General features: G+C 44.2%; 2 protein-coding genes across 2 annotated transcripts; one reads left to right on the plus strand and one right to left on the minus strand.

Annotated features, from left to right (window-relative positions):
* Positions 1-732: 732 nt before the first annotated feature.
* On the minus strand, positions 733-6,131 carry LOC137305544 (ferritin heavy chain-like). Its single transcript, XM_067974405.1, has 4 exons — positions 5,674-6,131; positions 2,974-3,120; positions 2,732-2,857; positions 733-1,233 (listed from the first exon to the last, which is right to left on the minus strand). Exons 1-4 carry the CDS (start codon positions 5,929-5,931, stop codon positions 1,078-1,080), a joined length of 687 nt encoding a protein of 228 aa, XP_067830506.1. The 5' UTR covers positions 5,932-6,131; the 3' UTR covers positions 733-1,077.
* On the plus strand, positions 6,011-14,187 carry LOC137305547 (ferritin heavy chain-like). The gene is made up of 4 exons (XM_067974408.1): positions 6,011-6,416; positions 11,201-11,347; positions 11,970-12,095; positions 12,718-14,187. Exons 1-4 carry the CDS (start codon positions 6,291-6,293, stop codon positions 12,868-12,870), a joined length of 552 nt encoding a protein of 183 aa, XP_067830509.1. The 5' UTR covers positions 6,011-6,290; the 3' UTR covers positions 12,871-14,187.
* The last annotated feature ends 1,628 nt before the right edge of the window (positions 14,188-15,815 follow it).

Below are 15,815 nucleotides of genomic sequence, written 5' to 3' on the forward strand. Positions count from 1 at the left end.
CTACGCAGCGAGTGGTTATGATCTGGAATGCACTGCCTGAAAGGGTGGTGGAGGCGGATTCAATCGTGGCTTTCAAAAAGGAACTGGATAAGTACTTGAAGGGAAAAAATTTGCAGGGCTACGGGGAAAGGGCGGGGGAGTGGGACTAGCTGGATTGCTCTTGCAGAGAGCCGGCACGGACTCGACGGGCCGAATGGCCTCCTTCTGTGCTGTAACCATTCTATGATTCTAAGTGGGTCCAGTGCTCCTTGGTTTAGGGAGAATGGATTAAAAGAGCTGGGATTCCTGTGCCTGATCCCTATATGAACTTATAAAATTGACAGGCAGGAAAAGACCAGCTGGTCCATCAAGCCTGCTCCATGCTCGTGATGGCCGGAGCATCATGACTAAACACATATCCCTCCCTCCCTGTGGCTTTTGCTGGAAAGCGTTCATATGTGGACAGATCAAATTTAGCTGTGATTTCCCTCGTTTCTGCCCCCACCCCTCAAAAAAGTCCCACAATCATTATCTAGGTTCACACATGGAGGCTGGTCACTTGCGCAGTTGGAGGGCAACTGGCTACCCAGCCCAAGCACCTTCAGGAAGGGTTCATCCCGCACCTCTCCCCTTCCTGAGAAAGGCACGACCCTTTGGCCACATTCATACACTGGCCTAGTGCAAGGTTCCCTCTTGTTAAAATGGGTCCGAGTCGTCCCTTGTGGATCCAAGAAAAAGTGAGAGGCAAAAAGGTAAAGGTTTAACAGCTTTTATTTGGGAACAGATTGCAAAGCGTGTTCTTTGCAGAGTGCCTGTCCATTGGATCATTGTCACTGCAAAGGATTCACTTTAATGTCACACTGCATTTACCAGGACCATTTTGGTAATAATAGTGTTATAACTCAACACTTAGGGACAAGGGAGATCTACAGCCCCAATTACTCAGTTGAACAATGGAATCCTTTCTGGAGAGTCGGGATGTTTACAAGCCGGTGAACTTGCAGAAATCACAAAAGGCAGACTCGGGCATCTGACTAAGACACTTAACAGATACAAGCCGTACCCTGATGGGACTGGTTGACCAAATGTCACGTGTCGTTAACTGCTCTCCCCCAGGGTGTGCTTGTCAAACAGGTACTCGCCCATACCATTCTCAGGGGCTCCCAGTCTCTTCAAGTTGGTGATGTGATCTCCAAGTTTCTTAATGGCCTCAACTTGCTCGTTCAAGTAGTTTGTTTCCAGGAATTCGCATAGCTGAAATAGGAAGAGAATGCACTGTAGAAAAGTCTCTTCATATCGCAACTTACTTAACGCAAAAGGGGAAACTCAAGATCTAGTTCCAAAACCACTTACAGGCACTGCTGATAGAATTAGAGTTACCAGACCCAATTCATTTATATTATCTTGTAGATTAGTGAAACAAATTTCAAGTCAGGACATTTCCACACATCAGTCAAATAGATCTTGGTCACCAGATCATGCCGCCTAAATAAAAGACCCTCCGAGATCTCTGCGCTCCTCCAATTCTGGCCTCTTGCGCATCCCCGATTGCTTTTCGCTCCACCATTGGCGGCCGTGCCTTCAGCTGCCTGGGCCCTAAGCTCTGGAATTCCCCCCTAAATCTCATCACCTCTCTCCCACCTTTAAGACACTCCTTAAAACCTGCCTTTCATCCTAATGTCTCCTCATGTGGCTCAGTGTCAAAATTTTGTTTGCTAATCGCTCCTGTGAAGCACCTTGGGTCGTTTTACTACGTTAAAGGTGCTATATAAATGCAAATTGCTGCAGTTTGCTCACATGGGAATCAAATGTCCACATTTTAAGTTTGTTTCTCTTTTGTAGGAGAGCTATAAACATGAATTGATCACTGGTGAAATGCTCCACTGGAGACGTTTCTTGTTGCACTTTAACCAGCAGTAACAAGGGGCAAGACATCATGATCCCGATTTCAGGCCAAGACCAGAGAGGGATTTCCTGATGGCTACAAATCAGTCTGAAGGGTTTGGATTCATGATATTCACTGCCCAGCGTTTAATGCAGGGTCACTAATGTAGCACTGGCTTTTTAAAATTGCAGGGAGGTGGGGTTTCTGCTGGGTCTCTGCCATTTCTGGGTGGAACTTTTGTCTGCCTTTTACAAAGTAAATGATGGGCAGGTTCCATAAGTTCCCCTTCGTGATCCGCCGTCAATCATGGACATTTTAATAATCCTTATCCTCCCAGGATGAGCAAAACCGGATAGAGTCATAAACTTTGCTCCTCGTTAAGATGCTCCCCTTCTAAGTTTAATCATAGAATCATACAGCGCAGAAGGAGGCCATTTGGCCCATTGTGCCTCTTTGAAAGAGCTATCCAAATAGTCCCACTGTCCCTGCGCTTTCCCCATAGCCCTGCAAATTTCTCCTTTTCAAGTATTTATCCAATTCCCTTTTGAAAGTTACTACTGAATCTGCTTCCACCGCCCTTTCAGGCAGTGCATTCCAGATCATAACAACTCGCTGTGTAAAAAAAATTCTCTTAATTCCCCCCCCTGTACTTTTTTTGCCAATTATCTTAAATCTGTGTCCTCTGGTTACCGACCCTCCTGCCACTGGAAACAGTTTCTCCTTATTTACTCTATCAAAATCCCTCATAATTTTGTACACCTCTATTAAATTAACCCTTAACCTTCTCTGCTCTCACGGAAAATAAATTTAAACATCAAGATAAGCCAATTCAGGATGGCCAAGATTTGGTGAGGTTTGCACACTTACATTGGGATCGTTCTTTTCGGTAGCCAGTTTGTGCAGGTCCAGCAGACATTGGTTAACATCCTTCTCCAGCTGCAGAGCACACTCCATAGCCTCCAAACCATTGCCCCATTCGTCCTGGTTAGGTTTCTAAAAATACAGACAGCTGGTTCATTGGAGTTGAAGAAAATTTCTCAACGTTGGGGAGAGGGGAGGGTGGAAAGAGAAAGAAAGGACTACGGAGAGATATTTTCCCTCCCACTAACCTTGATATCCCACAGGATGATGCGGCCTCCGCGACGGTTCTGAAACTTCATCAGCTTCTCAGCGTGTTCTTGTTCCTCAACTGACTGCTCCATATAAAACTTTGCAAAGTTTCTCAGAGCAACATCATCCCGGTCAAAGTAGTATGACTGAAACAGAAAAGAGCAATGTGTGAAGACAGTATCATACAAGTCACACACCATCCTGACATGGACATACATCACCGTTCCTTCATCGTCGCTGTGTCAACAACCTAGAATTCCCTACCTAACACCACTGTGGGCGCACCATCACCACAAGGACGTCAGTGATTCAAGAAGGCCCACCACCATCTTCTCAGCGCAACTAATTATGAACAGGTGTCAGCCTTGGCACAGTAGGTAGCACTTTCCCCTCTGAGTCAGAAGCTTGTGGGTTCAAGTCCCACTCTAGGGAGTTTTGACACCCAAGTGCAGTACTGAGGGAGTGCTGCACTGTCAGAAGTGCCGTCTTTCGAATGAGACATTAAACCGAGGCCCCGTCTGCCCTCTCAAATGGACTTAAAAGATCCCATGGCACAATTTCAAAAAAAGAATAGGGCAGTTCTCCCTGGTGTCCTGACCAATATTTATCCCTCAACCAACAACACTAAAATAAACCCAGATTATCTGGTCATTATCTCATTGATGTTAGTGGGATCTTACTGTGTGCAAATTGGCTGCCACGTTTCCATTACAACAGTGACTACACTTCAAAAAGAACTTCATTGGCTGTGAAGTGCTTTGGGACGTCCTGAGGTTGTGAAAAGAGTTATATAAATGCAAGTTCTTTCTTTAATAAATGGTCCACATTTATAATGGAAACTACCAATGTAAACTTGTCACCCTGCAATTACACCCTCCCACCACTGGAGGCCCTGCAGCACCTCCACTGGCTGGAGGGTGTAATTACAATATGAAAAGTTTACATAGGTAGTTTTCATTACAAACAGGGCATTGAAATTTATAAAGACGAAACTTAACAGGCAGTGTGAGTTGATGTAATGTTTTTAATATAAATTTGTTGAGTTTATATCTATTCGTATAACTTCCAATTCCAATCCCAACTATACTTACGTTCTGTACTTGCTTAAAAACTGTTAATCTCTAGTATCTTCCTGTTCTTATGAAAGGTCATCGAGTTGAAACACTAACTCTGTTTCTCTCTCCACAGATGATGCCTGACCTGCTGAGTGTTATCCAGCATTTCCTGTTTTTATTTCAGATTTCCAGCATCCGCAGTATTTTGCTTTTGTTTTATATTTATTGTTCCCTTTTTCAAAAAGCTGGTGGACTTAGTCTCAACCATTCTTGAGGAGAGTCTGCTCTCTATATTTTTTTAGTGGCTTCTAATCTTCAGCCTCATTTAAAGCTGTTTAATTTAAAACCAATATCCTATTCTGTGCTTATTCTAAATCAATTAACATACATTTTACTTTTGGGTTTGTAAGAGGATATGGTGGGTTGTGGGGGGGAATGCACTAGGACTGTATAAGGGATTGTGCTGGGACTGTGAGGGGTGTGTTGAATTGTGAGGGGATGTGCTGGGATTGTGTAAGGGGATGTGCTGGGATTGTGTGAGATGTGCTGGGATTGTGCGGGGGGGATGTGCTGGGATTGTGCGAGGGGATGTGCTGGGATTATGGGAGGGGACGTGCTGGGATTGTGCGAGGGGACGTGCTGGGATTGTGCGAGGGGACGTGCTGGGATTGTGCGAGGGGACGTGCTGGGATTGTGCGAGGGGACGTGCTGGGATTGTGTGAGGGGATGTGCTGGGACTGTGCGAGGGGATGTGCTGGGATTATGAGGGGATGAGCTGGGATTGTGTGAGGGGATGTGCTGGGATTGTGAGAGAGGATGTGCTGGGATTGTGTGAGGGGATGTGCTGGGATTGTGCGAGGGGATGTGCTGGGATTGTGACGGGGGATGTGCTGGGATTGTGTGAGGGGACGTGCTGGGATTGTGGGAGGGGATGTGCTGGGATTGTGCGAGGGGACGTGCTGGGATTGTGTGAGGGGATGTGCTGGGATTGTGTGAGGGGATGTGCTGGGATTGTGCGAGGGGGATGTGCTGGGATTGTGTGAGGGGATGTGCTGGGATTGTGCGAGGGGATGTGCTGGGATTGTGCGAGGGGATGTGCTGGGATTGTGTGAGGGGATGTGCTGGGATTGTGTGAGGGGATGTGCTGGGATTGTGCGAGGGGGATGTGCTGGGATTGTGTGAGGGGATGTGCTGGGATTGTGTGAGGGGATGTGCTGGGATTGTGTGAGGGGATGTGCTGGGATTGTGTGAGGGGATGTGCTGGGATTGTGTGAGGGGATGTGCTGGGATTGTGCGAGGGGGATGTGCTGGGATTGTGTGAGGGGATGTGCTGGGATTGTGCGAGGGGGATGTGCTGGGATTGTGCGAGGGGGATGTGCTGGGATTGTGCGAGGGGATGTGCTGGGATTGTGCGAGGGGATGTGCTGGGATTGTGCGAGGGGGATGTGCTGGGATTGTGTGGGGGGATGTGCTGGGATTGTGTGAGGGGATGTGCTGGGATTGTGCGAGGGGGATGTGCTGGGATTGTGTGAGGGGATGTGCTGGGATTGTGTGAGGGGGATGTGCTGGGATTGTGTGAGGGGGATGTGCTGGGATTGTGTGAGGGGATGTGCTGGGATTGTGTGAGGCTGCTTCCACTCTCACCATGGACAGGTACACGTAGGAGGCAGTGAGCTCCTGGTTGATCTGGGCGTTGATTGCATCCTCGCATTCATTCGGATAGTTCTGGCGCCCCTGACTCTGGCCTCCTCGCTGGCCCTGCCGTCCTCTCCTGATTTGTAGCTGCCGCCCGGCGGCGGCACACAGCAGCGGGCCGGCCCTGCCCTTCAGGCGGTACAGTTGGCAGCGGCTCGGCTGCAGGCCCAATAACAGACCCGGTAACAGGCCCCACAGGCTCCCCATAGGCCCGCGCACAACCGCGAGAGCGCGCCCGGCCAGCGGCGTGCAGCGCGCCCCCGAGACAGCCGCGTCAACGGTTGGATCGTCGACGACCGATTGGTCAACCTTATTTGTTGGCCGCCATATTGGGTGTGTCGGCACGCGTCCGCCCTATTGGGAGCGGCGGCGCGATGCCGCCATGTTGAGAGTGGCGCTTCGATGGATGGACTGGTTCCCAGCCGCGCTGCGTGTTGTTCGCCATTTTGAGTGTGTCAGCACATGGCCGCATCTGGCCGCCATTTTGGGAGTGGCAGACGGTCGTCCCCTGATGTTCCCGCGCACTGTGGGTGTGATCCGCCATTTTGAAGCATGTGAGGGATTAAATGAACGTGTTTGGGGGCTTTAAAACCCAGAGCCAAAGGAAAACACTGAGCAAAAATAAAACTGTTGATGCTGTAAATCTGAAAAAACATTCAACAAATAAGTCAGCACCTGTGTGGAGAGAACAGGTGAGTGAACGTTTCAGGTGTGGGCCTCTTGGGGATGGGATCTTGAGGAGGCCTCAGGATAGGGGGTTGCCAACCCTCCAGGATTGCCCTGGAGTCTCCAGGAATTGAAGACTAATCTCCTGGACACTGATGCAAGCAGTAGAACAATCATAGGGGTGTTAAAAATGTATTATGAGTTGTTCATTTATTAGTTATAAAAATTATTGGAGATAGGGGAGAAAGGTGTTTTTACCGGGCGGAGCGAATGGAGGCAATAGGCCATGTGATGAAACCTCCAGGAATACATCCGACTAGGTTAGGATCTTGAGGAGGCCTCGGGATTGTCTTGGACCGTGGGTCGGAAGACAGGAGAGAGGATGGATGCATTGGGCAATGGAGGTATCCAGAAGAAGCCAAAGGCAGGGCTCCAGCTCCTGAGTGTGTCAAAGAGACGAGCAAAGTTCAGAGGAGTTACTGCCAATCAAAGTGAGACTTGTACTCACAACCCTGAATCAGAGGTTGTGCTGGAGTTATACCCTAGCAAATTGAATTTCTTCAAGGGAGGAATAAAGAGGGAAATTTGAAAGTAAAGCCTTGTAGGCTTATGGTAAGAAACACCTTGTCAGCAAAAGCAAAGATGAACAAGTTAGAAATTCAAATAAAGAGGATCTCCACACTGGATCATACTGATTTCCTGTCTCTTTTCTGACTCGGTCACACCTCATCTATAAATTCTTAATAAGGCTCACAAATTTTACATGAGAGGTAAACATATGAGGCGTAGAGCTCCATGCTGATCATGCGGTTGACGGCAGTCCTTGTGGTAGTTTTGTCTTACCTACGATTCCATTCCAATACTTTACTGCGTGAAGCTCTCAGAAAATTGCAGACAATATAAGGACCAGCAACAAAGGGCAGCTGAGCTTAGACCATGTTCTGTCCAAATACAATTGAAACAAGAGCACAGCCCAGATTGTGAAAAGCTGCACAAAGGAGCCTTTTTCTTTAGGCTGCTGTGCTTGGGGCATAACCTATCTTTACCTTGTAGGCTGTGTTGGTACAAGTGATGATGCTGACTTTTTTTTAACTAATCAGATTAAGGCTCCGTCTAAAAGCTCCATTCATTATATGACAGGGGGAATGAACAGTCTTGACAGCTCAGAGCCAAGTTCGGTTGACTGCTCACTGATTATATCATTGCTTTTTTCTTTCCCCGACTTAGTTTAGGTTAAAAAAAAATCTTAAAAGATATAACCCAAAGCTCGTGCAGATTAATAGATTTTTTTTAGTTATTATGGTTCCGTAGCCTTTAAGTAATGTTTCAATATTAAAGTTTTGAACTCAATTTTTAAAAAGAAATATTGATTAAAATGGGTTGTATTCTGCTGTGTATTTTTGCTCCTTCCCTGTGCTGATTTTCCCTTTCTGACTCTACAACTTCCGCCAGAGTGGATGTTCCTGAGCTCATGCCAATAGAATGTTGAGTTATACAGCCAAAACAGTAGAATGCAAGTCAGAAGACATGATCAAACGGCAGTGTTCTGGTCATACTGTATCCGGTACTGGTCGTTGAGACACGAGGGAGACATTCAAGCACTGGAGGCAGTTTTAGAGAGGAGCCATGAGGCTGATCCCTAGTATCAGGCCTCTGAGTTTTGAGGAAAGATTGAAGAAACTTGTGTTTTTCAATCTTGAAAGGAAACGCCTGCGAGGTGATCTTGTGGAGGGAAATAAGATGGTTAACAGTGTGGGAAAGGTAAATCCATAAAATTACTTAAATTAATTTAAACTGCAAGAGTAGGACACAGGTTCAAACTAGCAAAAGGCAAATTTAGGACTTCTTCACAGAAGGAGTGATCAACGAATAGAATGGACTCCCAGGTAGGGTAGTAGGGGCAAAACCCCTGAACTCATTTAAGGACCAATTATATGCTGCAATGGGCGGAAGTTAGGGACTTTCTGGATGAGTGAAGTAAGGTGGGCCAAATGGCCTTCCTCATTTGTAATCATCTTGTGATACTGATGGAAGAATGCTTAGCACGCTGGCATGACATTCCTCCGTCTACCATTTTAGTGGAGGTGCTAACCCGTTTAAAATAAACAGGTCGACACCTCTGTTAAGATAGCCAACAGAGGACTGTCACACAAACATGATTTTCTGCTGATATCACCAAAATTCATTCTTAGCCTAATAATTTACTTCAGTCCTGTGATAAGAAGGAAATACTTTGAGATTTTCCACATCGGAGAGCCCCTGATTAATTAAGTAGCAATGACAGTACCAGCAAGGAGCCAAGCAGATTTGTCAATCCTTACAAACCCTGATGCTATTACCCCATCTCTCTCTCCTGATGGCAGCTGAGTCAAAGCAACTGCCCTATTAGTTCAAAGAGCTGTCACTCACAGAGCACGCTGCAACTTGAATTTAAAGCCAGGCTGTGCCTGAGCAATATAAATGCAGGTACATCTGTGATATGTTTTCAGACTGCTGCTTGTGAACGCCTCTCACCAGCAGCCATTCCTTAGCTTTTATATTGTCAGAAGTGTTTTTTTTTAAACAAAAGTTATTTTACTGCACATTAAACGCCCGATCAGAATGGACCAAAATGTGCGTTTGAACTACCACAAGGACAGCGAGACTGCCATCAACCGCATGATCAACTTGGAGCTCTACGCCTCATATGTTTATCTCTCTATGGTGAGTTCTGCACCTGAACCAAACCTCTTTTGGCTTGAAACCAGTCAGAGTGCTAATGAATTCATGTAGGTCTTGTGGAAAGGTCATTTTCTTTCTAAGGAGGTATTGATGTCATGCAGGAAAACATTTTTGTTATTGATTAGATTAAATTTAGGTAAGTATGAAAAATAATTATATTCCATTCCTTTTCATGTGGTGACTGTGGTTATCAATCAGATGGAGTATTGACCAGTTCTGGAATTAATAATATCTGGGTGTAGAACTTCTGATTGTTATAGTTAATGTAAAGATGTTTAATTTGTTTGGACTACATGCTTGTGTGGACTGTTTTACACTCTGCTTAACTTCAGACAATGCCTGTGTAAAAATAGCACATAGGGGATATTGTATGAGTGTGTTAAATGGTCGTACCTGAATTTTACTGGTCAGAAGTTCTACCCTTTGGTGTTTATGTGAAGCCAAAAAACCTGGGGATACATTTTTTCCTGCTTTTTAGCAACAAAAGTAAACGCAAATATAAAGTGCAGCATGCCGATTTATACTTTTATTTTTGCTAAAATAGCACAAAGAGGAAAATGTCTCTGACAACCCATATCTTCCTCAAATCAATTCTGATTACTCCAGCAATCAGTTTCCACATTGTGTAAATTCAAGCCACCATTTGTTATCAACAAATGTTTATAGACTAATTTTCCAATTTTTAAAAATAAATTCCCCAATTTAATGACTGACCAGTGAACAAACTGTCGTCTGTTAACATGTTGTGAAATGGCGTGAGCTAATCGTGTCAATTCATAAACAGGTGGGTGAGGGGGTACAGAATTTCTCTAGTCATTACACTGGAAAAATGGTGCATTAAGATCTCTGCTGGTTGTATTTCTGACCAAAGGGGTTTACGATCTCATTATAAATACTGCTCACGGGATATCTTGGTGAACTTACTTGTGATGTCGCTATGCTTAGCAACCAGAGCACGTTTTCCTCCATGGTGCTCGAAACTGCTGGGGTGATTCATGCTGCAGCAAACATTGTGGTAGTGGAGTCTGTTGTCACCTCCAAGACTTCACATTCCACTTCCCCCCTTGCAATTGATTTGCGTGTATACAGGAATTCAGTGTACTGAGGTGCCAGGGCAGATAGACTGTTAACTATTTGAGTCATGTTCCCATTACATTGACCATCGTTGGAAAGGCCAAATTCATGGGTAGAAATCTTGAATTTTCCAGAGAGTCCTGTGCTTCACCCATACAAAACTCTAGTAAGATGGCAAGTTCTGGGACATATTCTTTCCTCAGAGAGTGGAGTGGTGGGTTGATGAGATATTTCCAACTAATCCAAAAGCTGAGCCGACCTACAATTCCCCAAGAGAACACTGCCTGAAATAATCTTCCCACTTCTTGTTCTGCTTATAGCAACTTTATTTTAGGAACAATATTTTATCCTTTATCACTGGCCCAGTAGCTTACTGCTCAACTCCTAAAGTAGCTGAAATAGTCTCTAAAGTTTCAACTAATTTAAAATGTGCACTTAAGACCATCTCTATACATTTTTTAAATTTCACTAATGATTGTGCTGTCACGTCTGAATGAGAATGTCTTGTGAGTAATGAAATGGATATTGAACTGTTTCGGGTGTGTACTTTTCATATGAATTCCCAGTAAACGAAGTGTTTGCGTGCGTGCATTGGGAACAATTGATTGAATCTGACTAAATGATCATAGACTGTGAGTGTCTCTTATCTGAGGCTCTTCTGCTTCATCACCAGCTCCAAATGCTAGAAAATCGTTGCTATTTTAATATATGTTTTGATCATTAGCTGGCCAAAAAAACAAGACAGGACTGAAATATTCCTGATTCAAAATAGAATTTTTTCTGAGTAATGCATAGTAGCTTTCTGAGGGAATACAAAACAATTTAACTAAGTCACTAGTGCTAAAAATCAGTATTTGATACAAATGTGAAAATCACAAAGATTCTACCTTGGCAAACACCATATGAATCTTTACAGACCCTTTATGTCTTTGCATTCTGGGGAGCAGGTTATCTCACTTAGGGAACTCACTGGATTCATTGCCCATTAATTCCCTTCTACACCCTATTTTTGCAGTCATATTACTTTGACCGAGGTGATGTTGCCCTGGACAACTTTATGAAGTTCTTCAAGAAGCAGTCATACAAGGAGCATGAGCAAGCTGAGAAGCTGATGAAATTCCAAAATCAACGTGGAGGCCACATCATCCTGCAAACTATCAAGGTTAACAGAAACCCAATGTAGAAAATAACCGTTTGGAATGTGCTTTAATTATACGATGAGTGTCGTGCCCAGAGCCTACTTACTTGTTTCAAAGTGTCTAAAGCAATCTAATTATTAGCTCAGGCTGTCTTATACTCAGTTTCTGAAAGAATCCTTGCACAAAGCTGCTCTCTATTCAGTACTCAATATTGAATCTAATTAAAGTATGATAAGGAAACATCACACCAGAGCAAGAAGGAATGCTCTTCCGAGATTGGGGTATAAGCATGTTGGTACAGTGAGAGTCCTGTGCTGTCTCTGTTTTGTCTTTGCGTTATCTGTTGTATGTTTCATTACTGGAGCTCTGCATGATCTCCGATTCCCATTAGACCAGAACTGTGCATGTTGTTCTTGGGATGTAAGTATCAAGTTATAAGCAAAGTGGGAAAGTCTTCATTCCCCAGCATTGCTGCCCATTGTCTCAATCTCTGCACATTTGCCCCCCAAAAAATTAGCTGGAAAAATAGGTAAGAGACCTATCTATTAATATCTTATAGCTAGATCCCACAGAATCCTGTGAAGTTCATGCTTTCTTTGTATGTCAACCTGACCCTAACTAACCAGGCTACACTTTTCTCTTTAGAAACCGGAGCAAGACGAATGGGACAATGGTCTGCAGGCAATGCAATGCGCTCTGCAGTTGGAGAAGAATATTAACCAAAGCCTGCTGGAGCTACACAAACTGTCCAAGGACAGAACTGACCCTCATGTGAGTATTTGGAAAAAAAATCTAATTATGTGGGGTTTTGGCAATTCAACATGAATTATAGACAAATGTCGGTGAAAGGGATTTAGATTTTTCTGATTAATTGCCCAAAGTTGATGTTGTGGATCATCTCTGAATAACTTGTTACCAGGGATTGTCTGGGCTTGAAAATTCTTCAGCTGCTCCAAAGTGGCCCAGTAACATTTGCAACAGAGGATTGGACACTATATCAGAGCTTTCTGTTCTCAAATCTCATCTTAACTCAGCGTTTGAAGCCATTCTAACTCTCTTTGGCAACTGCTTTTTTTGGTTAAGTAAACTGACCTTTTACTCGATGTGGGTGAAGGGAGCTGTAGCCGCTTTGTGAAATGAACGTCTCACTGACCAATTATGGCAACATTAGTCATGGCAATATGGCCTGAAACACTAGGCTTTTCGAAGGAGGAAGTGTATCAGTGGACGCCAGCGGTTAGATCCTACAGTTGGAGCCATGAACAAGATTGTATAATCTGTCCTAAATGGTCACTAAACTGCATCCATGCCCGGTCACCTGGATTATCTTTCAGCTTCAAAGTAGTTAATGCTTTATTCACAATAAACAGCACCTGATTTCATTTTCTTCCAGTTATGTGACTTTCTGGAGACTCACTGTTTGGAAAAGCAAGTCAAGACCATCAAGAAACTTGGGGACCACATTACCAACCTGCATCGTCTGGGTGCTCCCCAGAATGGCTTGGCTGAATACCTATTCAATAAGCACACCTTGGGGGTAGAGTAGGTAACGCAGCACCAGGATTTCACCTCTGACCCTATATACAATGTCTATTTCTCAGTCGCCAAAAATTCTGTAGCCCCTCAACAAATATTGACTAGTTCTAGGATTCTCCAACATTTGGTGTGTGGCAAAATTAGAAAACTTCCCAATGTTTACACAGATTAGTTTAGCAGATGATTTTGCAAGGTTGTCAACACCGTAAATGCTTTCATTGACTCATTTTCAGAATTTGGCACCGGAGTCAACAAATCCCTGGAATCAGGCTGAAAGAATAGTTGAGGCTAGTAATTCCTCAGAAGAAATTTTGCCAAAGGTCACAGACCAGTATAGGTAAAACTGGGAGACACATGCTTCAAGCTGCTCACTCTCAACCTGACCCAACGAAGTAGTCCTGACTGACAACTCCTGCCTCCCAGCTGACTCCCCACCTCACTTCTGGCCTTGTGCTAATCTGTCCATACATAGAATTACATAGAAATTACAACATGGAAACAGACCATCCAATCTATGTTGGTGTTTATCCCACTCACTCTATTGGGACAAGGGGCATTTGGCATCTCCAGCCCCTCCCTGATTTCCTGGGCTCTGGAGCACCTGCAATTCTAAAAAAAAACTTAAGTCGAAAAGCAGCAACATCAGTGCTGAGGAACTCAGTTGATCTGCTGGACCTAATTCTGAGTGAGACCGTGCATCCGTTCTGCAGCCGCAACAGCCCGCTGTGCCCCAGCTCAGAAGTCGGAAACGCTCCTTCCCTCCTGATTTTGCCCAGAAGTAGCATGATTTATTTTTTTAAAAATCAAGGTTGTTAGGGTACTGTGTAAAAACCATGGGACGTCATGCAGTAAGAGGTCACTAGCATTATAAACAGTGAACGAAGCACTCACTGCCATTACAACATGAAATTCAAAGAATCTATCAATAAAACCAACCTACAGAAAATTTGTCACTGCGTGCTGACTTTCTGTAAATAGGGTCAGTGGCTGTAAACGCTTCAGCCTCTTGACATAATCACCTGTTAGAGACTCGATAGGGTAGAACATCTGAGTGACAAAGCTTATCACTCTCGCTGTATTCCAGTGTGCACTATCTTTATGCATTTATTTAAACGCCTGTGTAACAATAGCGGACATAGGAATTCAGTAGGAGTACCTTAAGCATTCATATGTGAACTTCACTGATGATAAGTTCTACCCGCCTGTCTGTAATGGGGACCAAGTGCTTGTGAAGAGAATGGAGCTCAGACGCAAGTGCAGTGCATTGTGCTTTGTGTAAAATTGGGTACTGACATTGTCAGCTGTAGCTAATTATCTTCTACAGCAGTCGTGCAATGTAACTGCTCAAAATAAAAGTTGCTGTGTACTGAATTGGCTTCAGAGATGTTTATTTAAACTGGATCCTGTATAGACTCTGGAATCCCTGCTGACATAGGAATTGGTCCACCTTTTGTTGAATACTTCATGTTTGTGGGTTTTATTTACAGACTGTAGTTCCTTCAGCATTAATTGCACACAATCAGTTTATTTTTCTTTGGTCATTTGTTTTATTTTACTCATCTCTCATTGAGATGCCACGTAACTGCCCAGCTGGAACAGAGAATTGATCCCAAGTCTCCAGTACATAGAATTACATAGACTTTTACAGCACAGGAACAGGCCATTCGGCCCAACAGGTCTATGCTGGTGTTTATGCCCCACACAAACCTCCTCCCATCTTACTTCATCTCACCCTATCAACTATTCCTTTCTCCCTCATGTACTTATCTAGCTACCCCTTAAATGCCACTCTGCAGGTGCCTGTCGGAATATGTGTGATTTTACCTCCCTCCCTGCTCACTGCCTGTGCGGAAATAATTACCAACCTGGAATAATGAGGTGACCCTGAACAAGCTATATACTGCAGCGCTGTGGCTGTACAGGGTTGGGGGGGTTCAACCACATTCTTACAGGCATACAATAGATTATGCTACATCCGTATGGTTGAGATTGGGATTCACTTTGTGGAGTAATGTAGACATGATCCTTTGTCCTACCACTTGAAATGGAATGGTTTTAGGGCTGTGTAAAGCATGGTAATAGGGTCCCTGAAAAGACCTAGAAATTGTAGACCAAAAGAAAATTAAACTAAAATAATTATAGAATTGGACAATATGAGGTTGCTTGTGATGCATAATAGCTTTATAAGTGCACCAGAGCTTCTACTGAACAGTGCACATTAAATCAGCAATTATAGCCCTCAGGTACTCTTGAATACTCGCACTCAACCAAATGTGCATTCTGTTCGCATGGGACTTCTTTACAATCAGGACCAATTTACAAACTAAGATCCAGTAAGTTCTGGTTTACCTTTGATTCTGCAGAAGACCTGGTTCTCAGTAATTGCGCCACATGACATACCCTTACTGTGTGGAGTTAGAAAGGATCTCTCACAGATTGAGAAACAAAAACATTCATGGAAGGCTGCACTAGTGTGTAACATTGTACAAAACTGCCCATAATTTGGCACCATTTAGTCACTTTACTCAGAAAAGTGACAATAACAGCTGCAATAAGACATGGATTCTCTTCTGAAGTTGGGATTAAAGCACTTTGGAGCTGAGTACACTGATCTTTTCGTTGGCTTTAACCTATACTGTACCTGACCTACAGTGCTCAATGGTACAGTGTAAAGGCAGTTATACTCAGCATCTAACCAATGCCATAGGCAATTGCCGGTCCATCAACGCTTCGAATTTAAAATTCTCATCCTTGTGTTTAAATTCCTCCATGGCCTCGCCTTTCCTATCACTGTAACCTCCTCCAGCCCTATAACCCGCAGACCTCTGCTCTCCTCCAATTCTGGCCTCTTGTGCATCCCGACTTCCTTCGCCCCATCATTGGCAGCCGTGCCTATGTCCTAAGTTCTGGAATTCCCTCAGTTAACCTCTCTGCCTCTCCTCCTTTAAGACACTT

This window comes from Heptranchias perlo, chromosome 40, assembly GCF_035084215.1.
Source record: "Heptranchias perlo isolate sHepPer1 chromosome 40, sHepPer1.hap1, whole genome shotgun sequence".
Lineage (NCBI taxonomy): Eukaryota > Metazoa > Chordata > Chondrichthyes > Hexanchiformes > Hexanchidae > Heptranchias > Heptranchias perlo.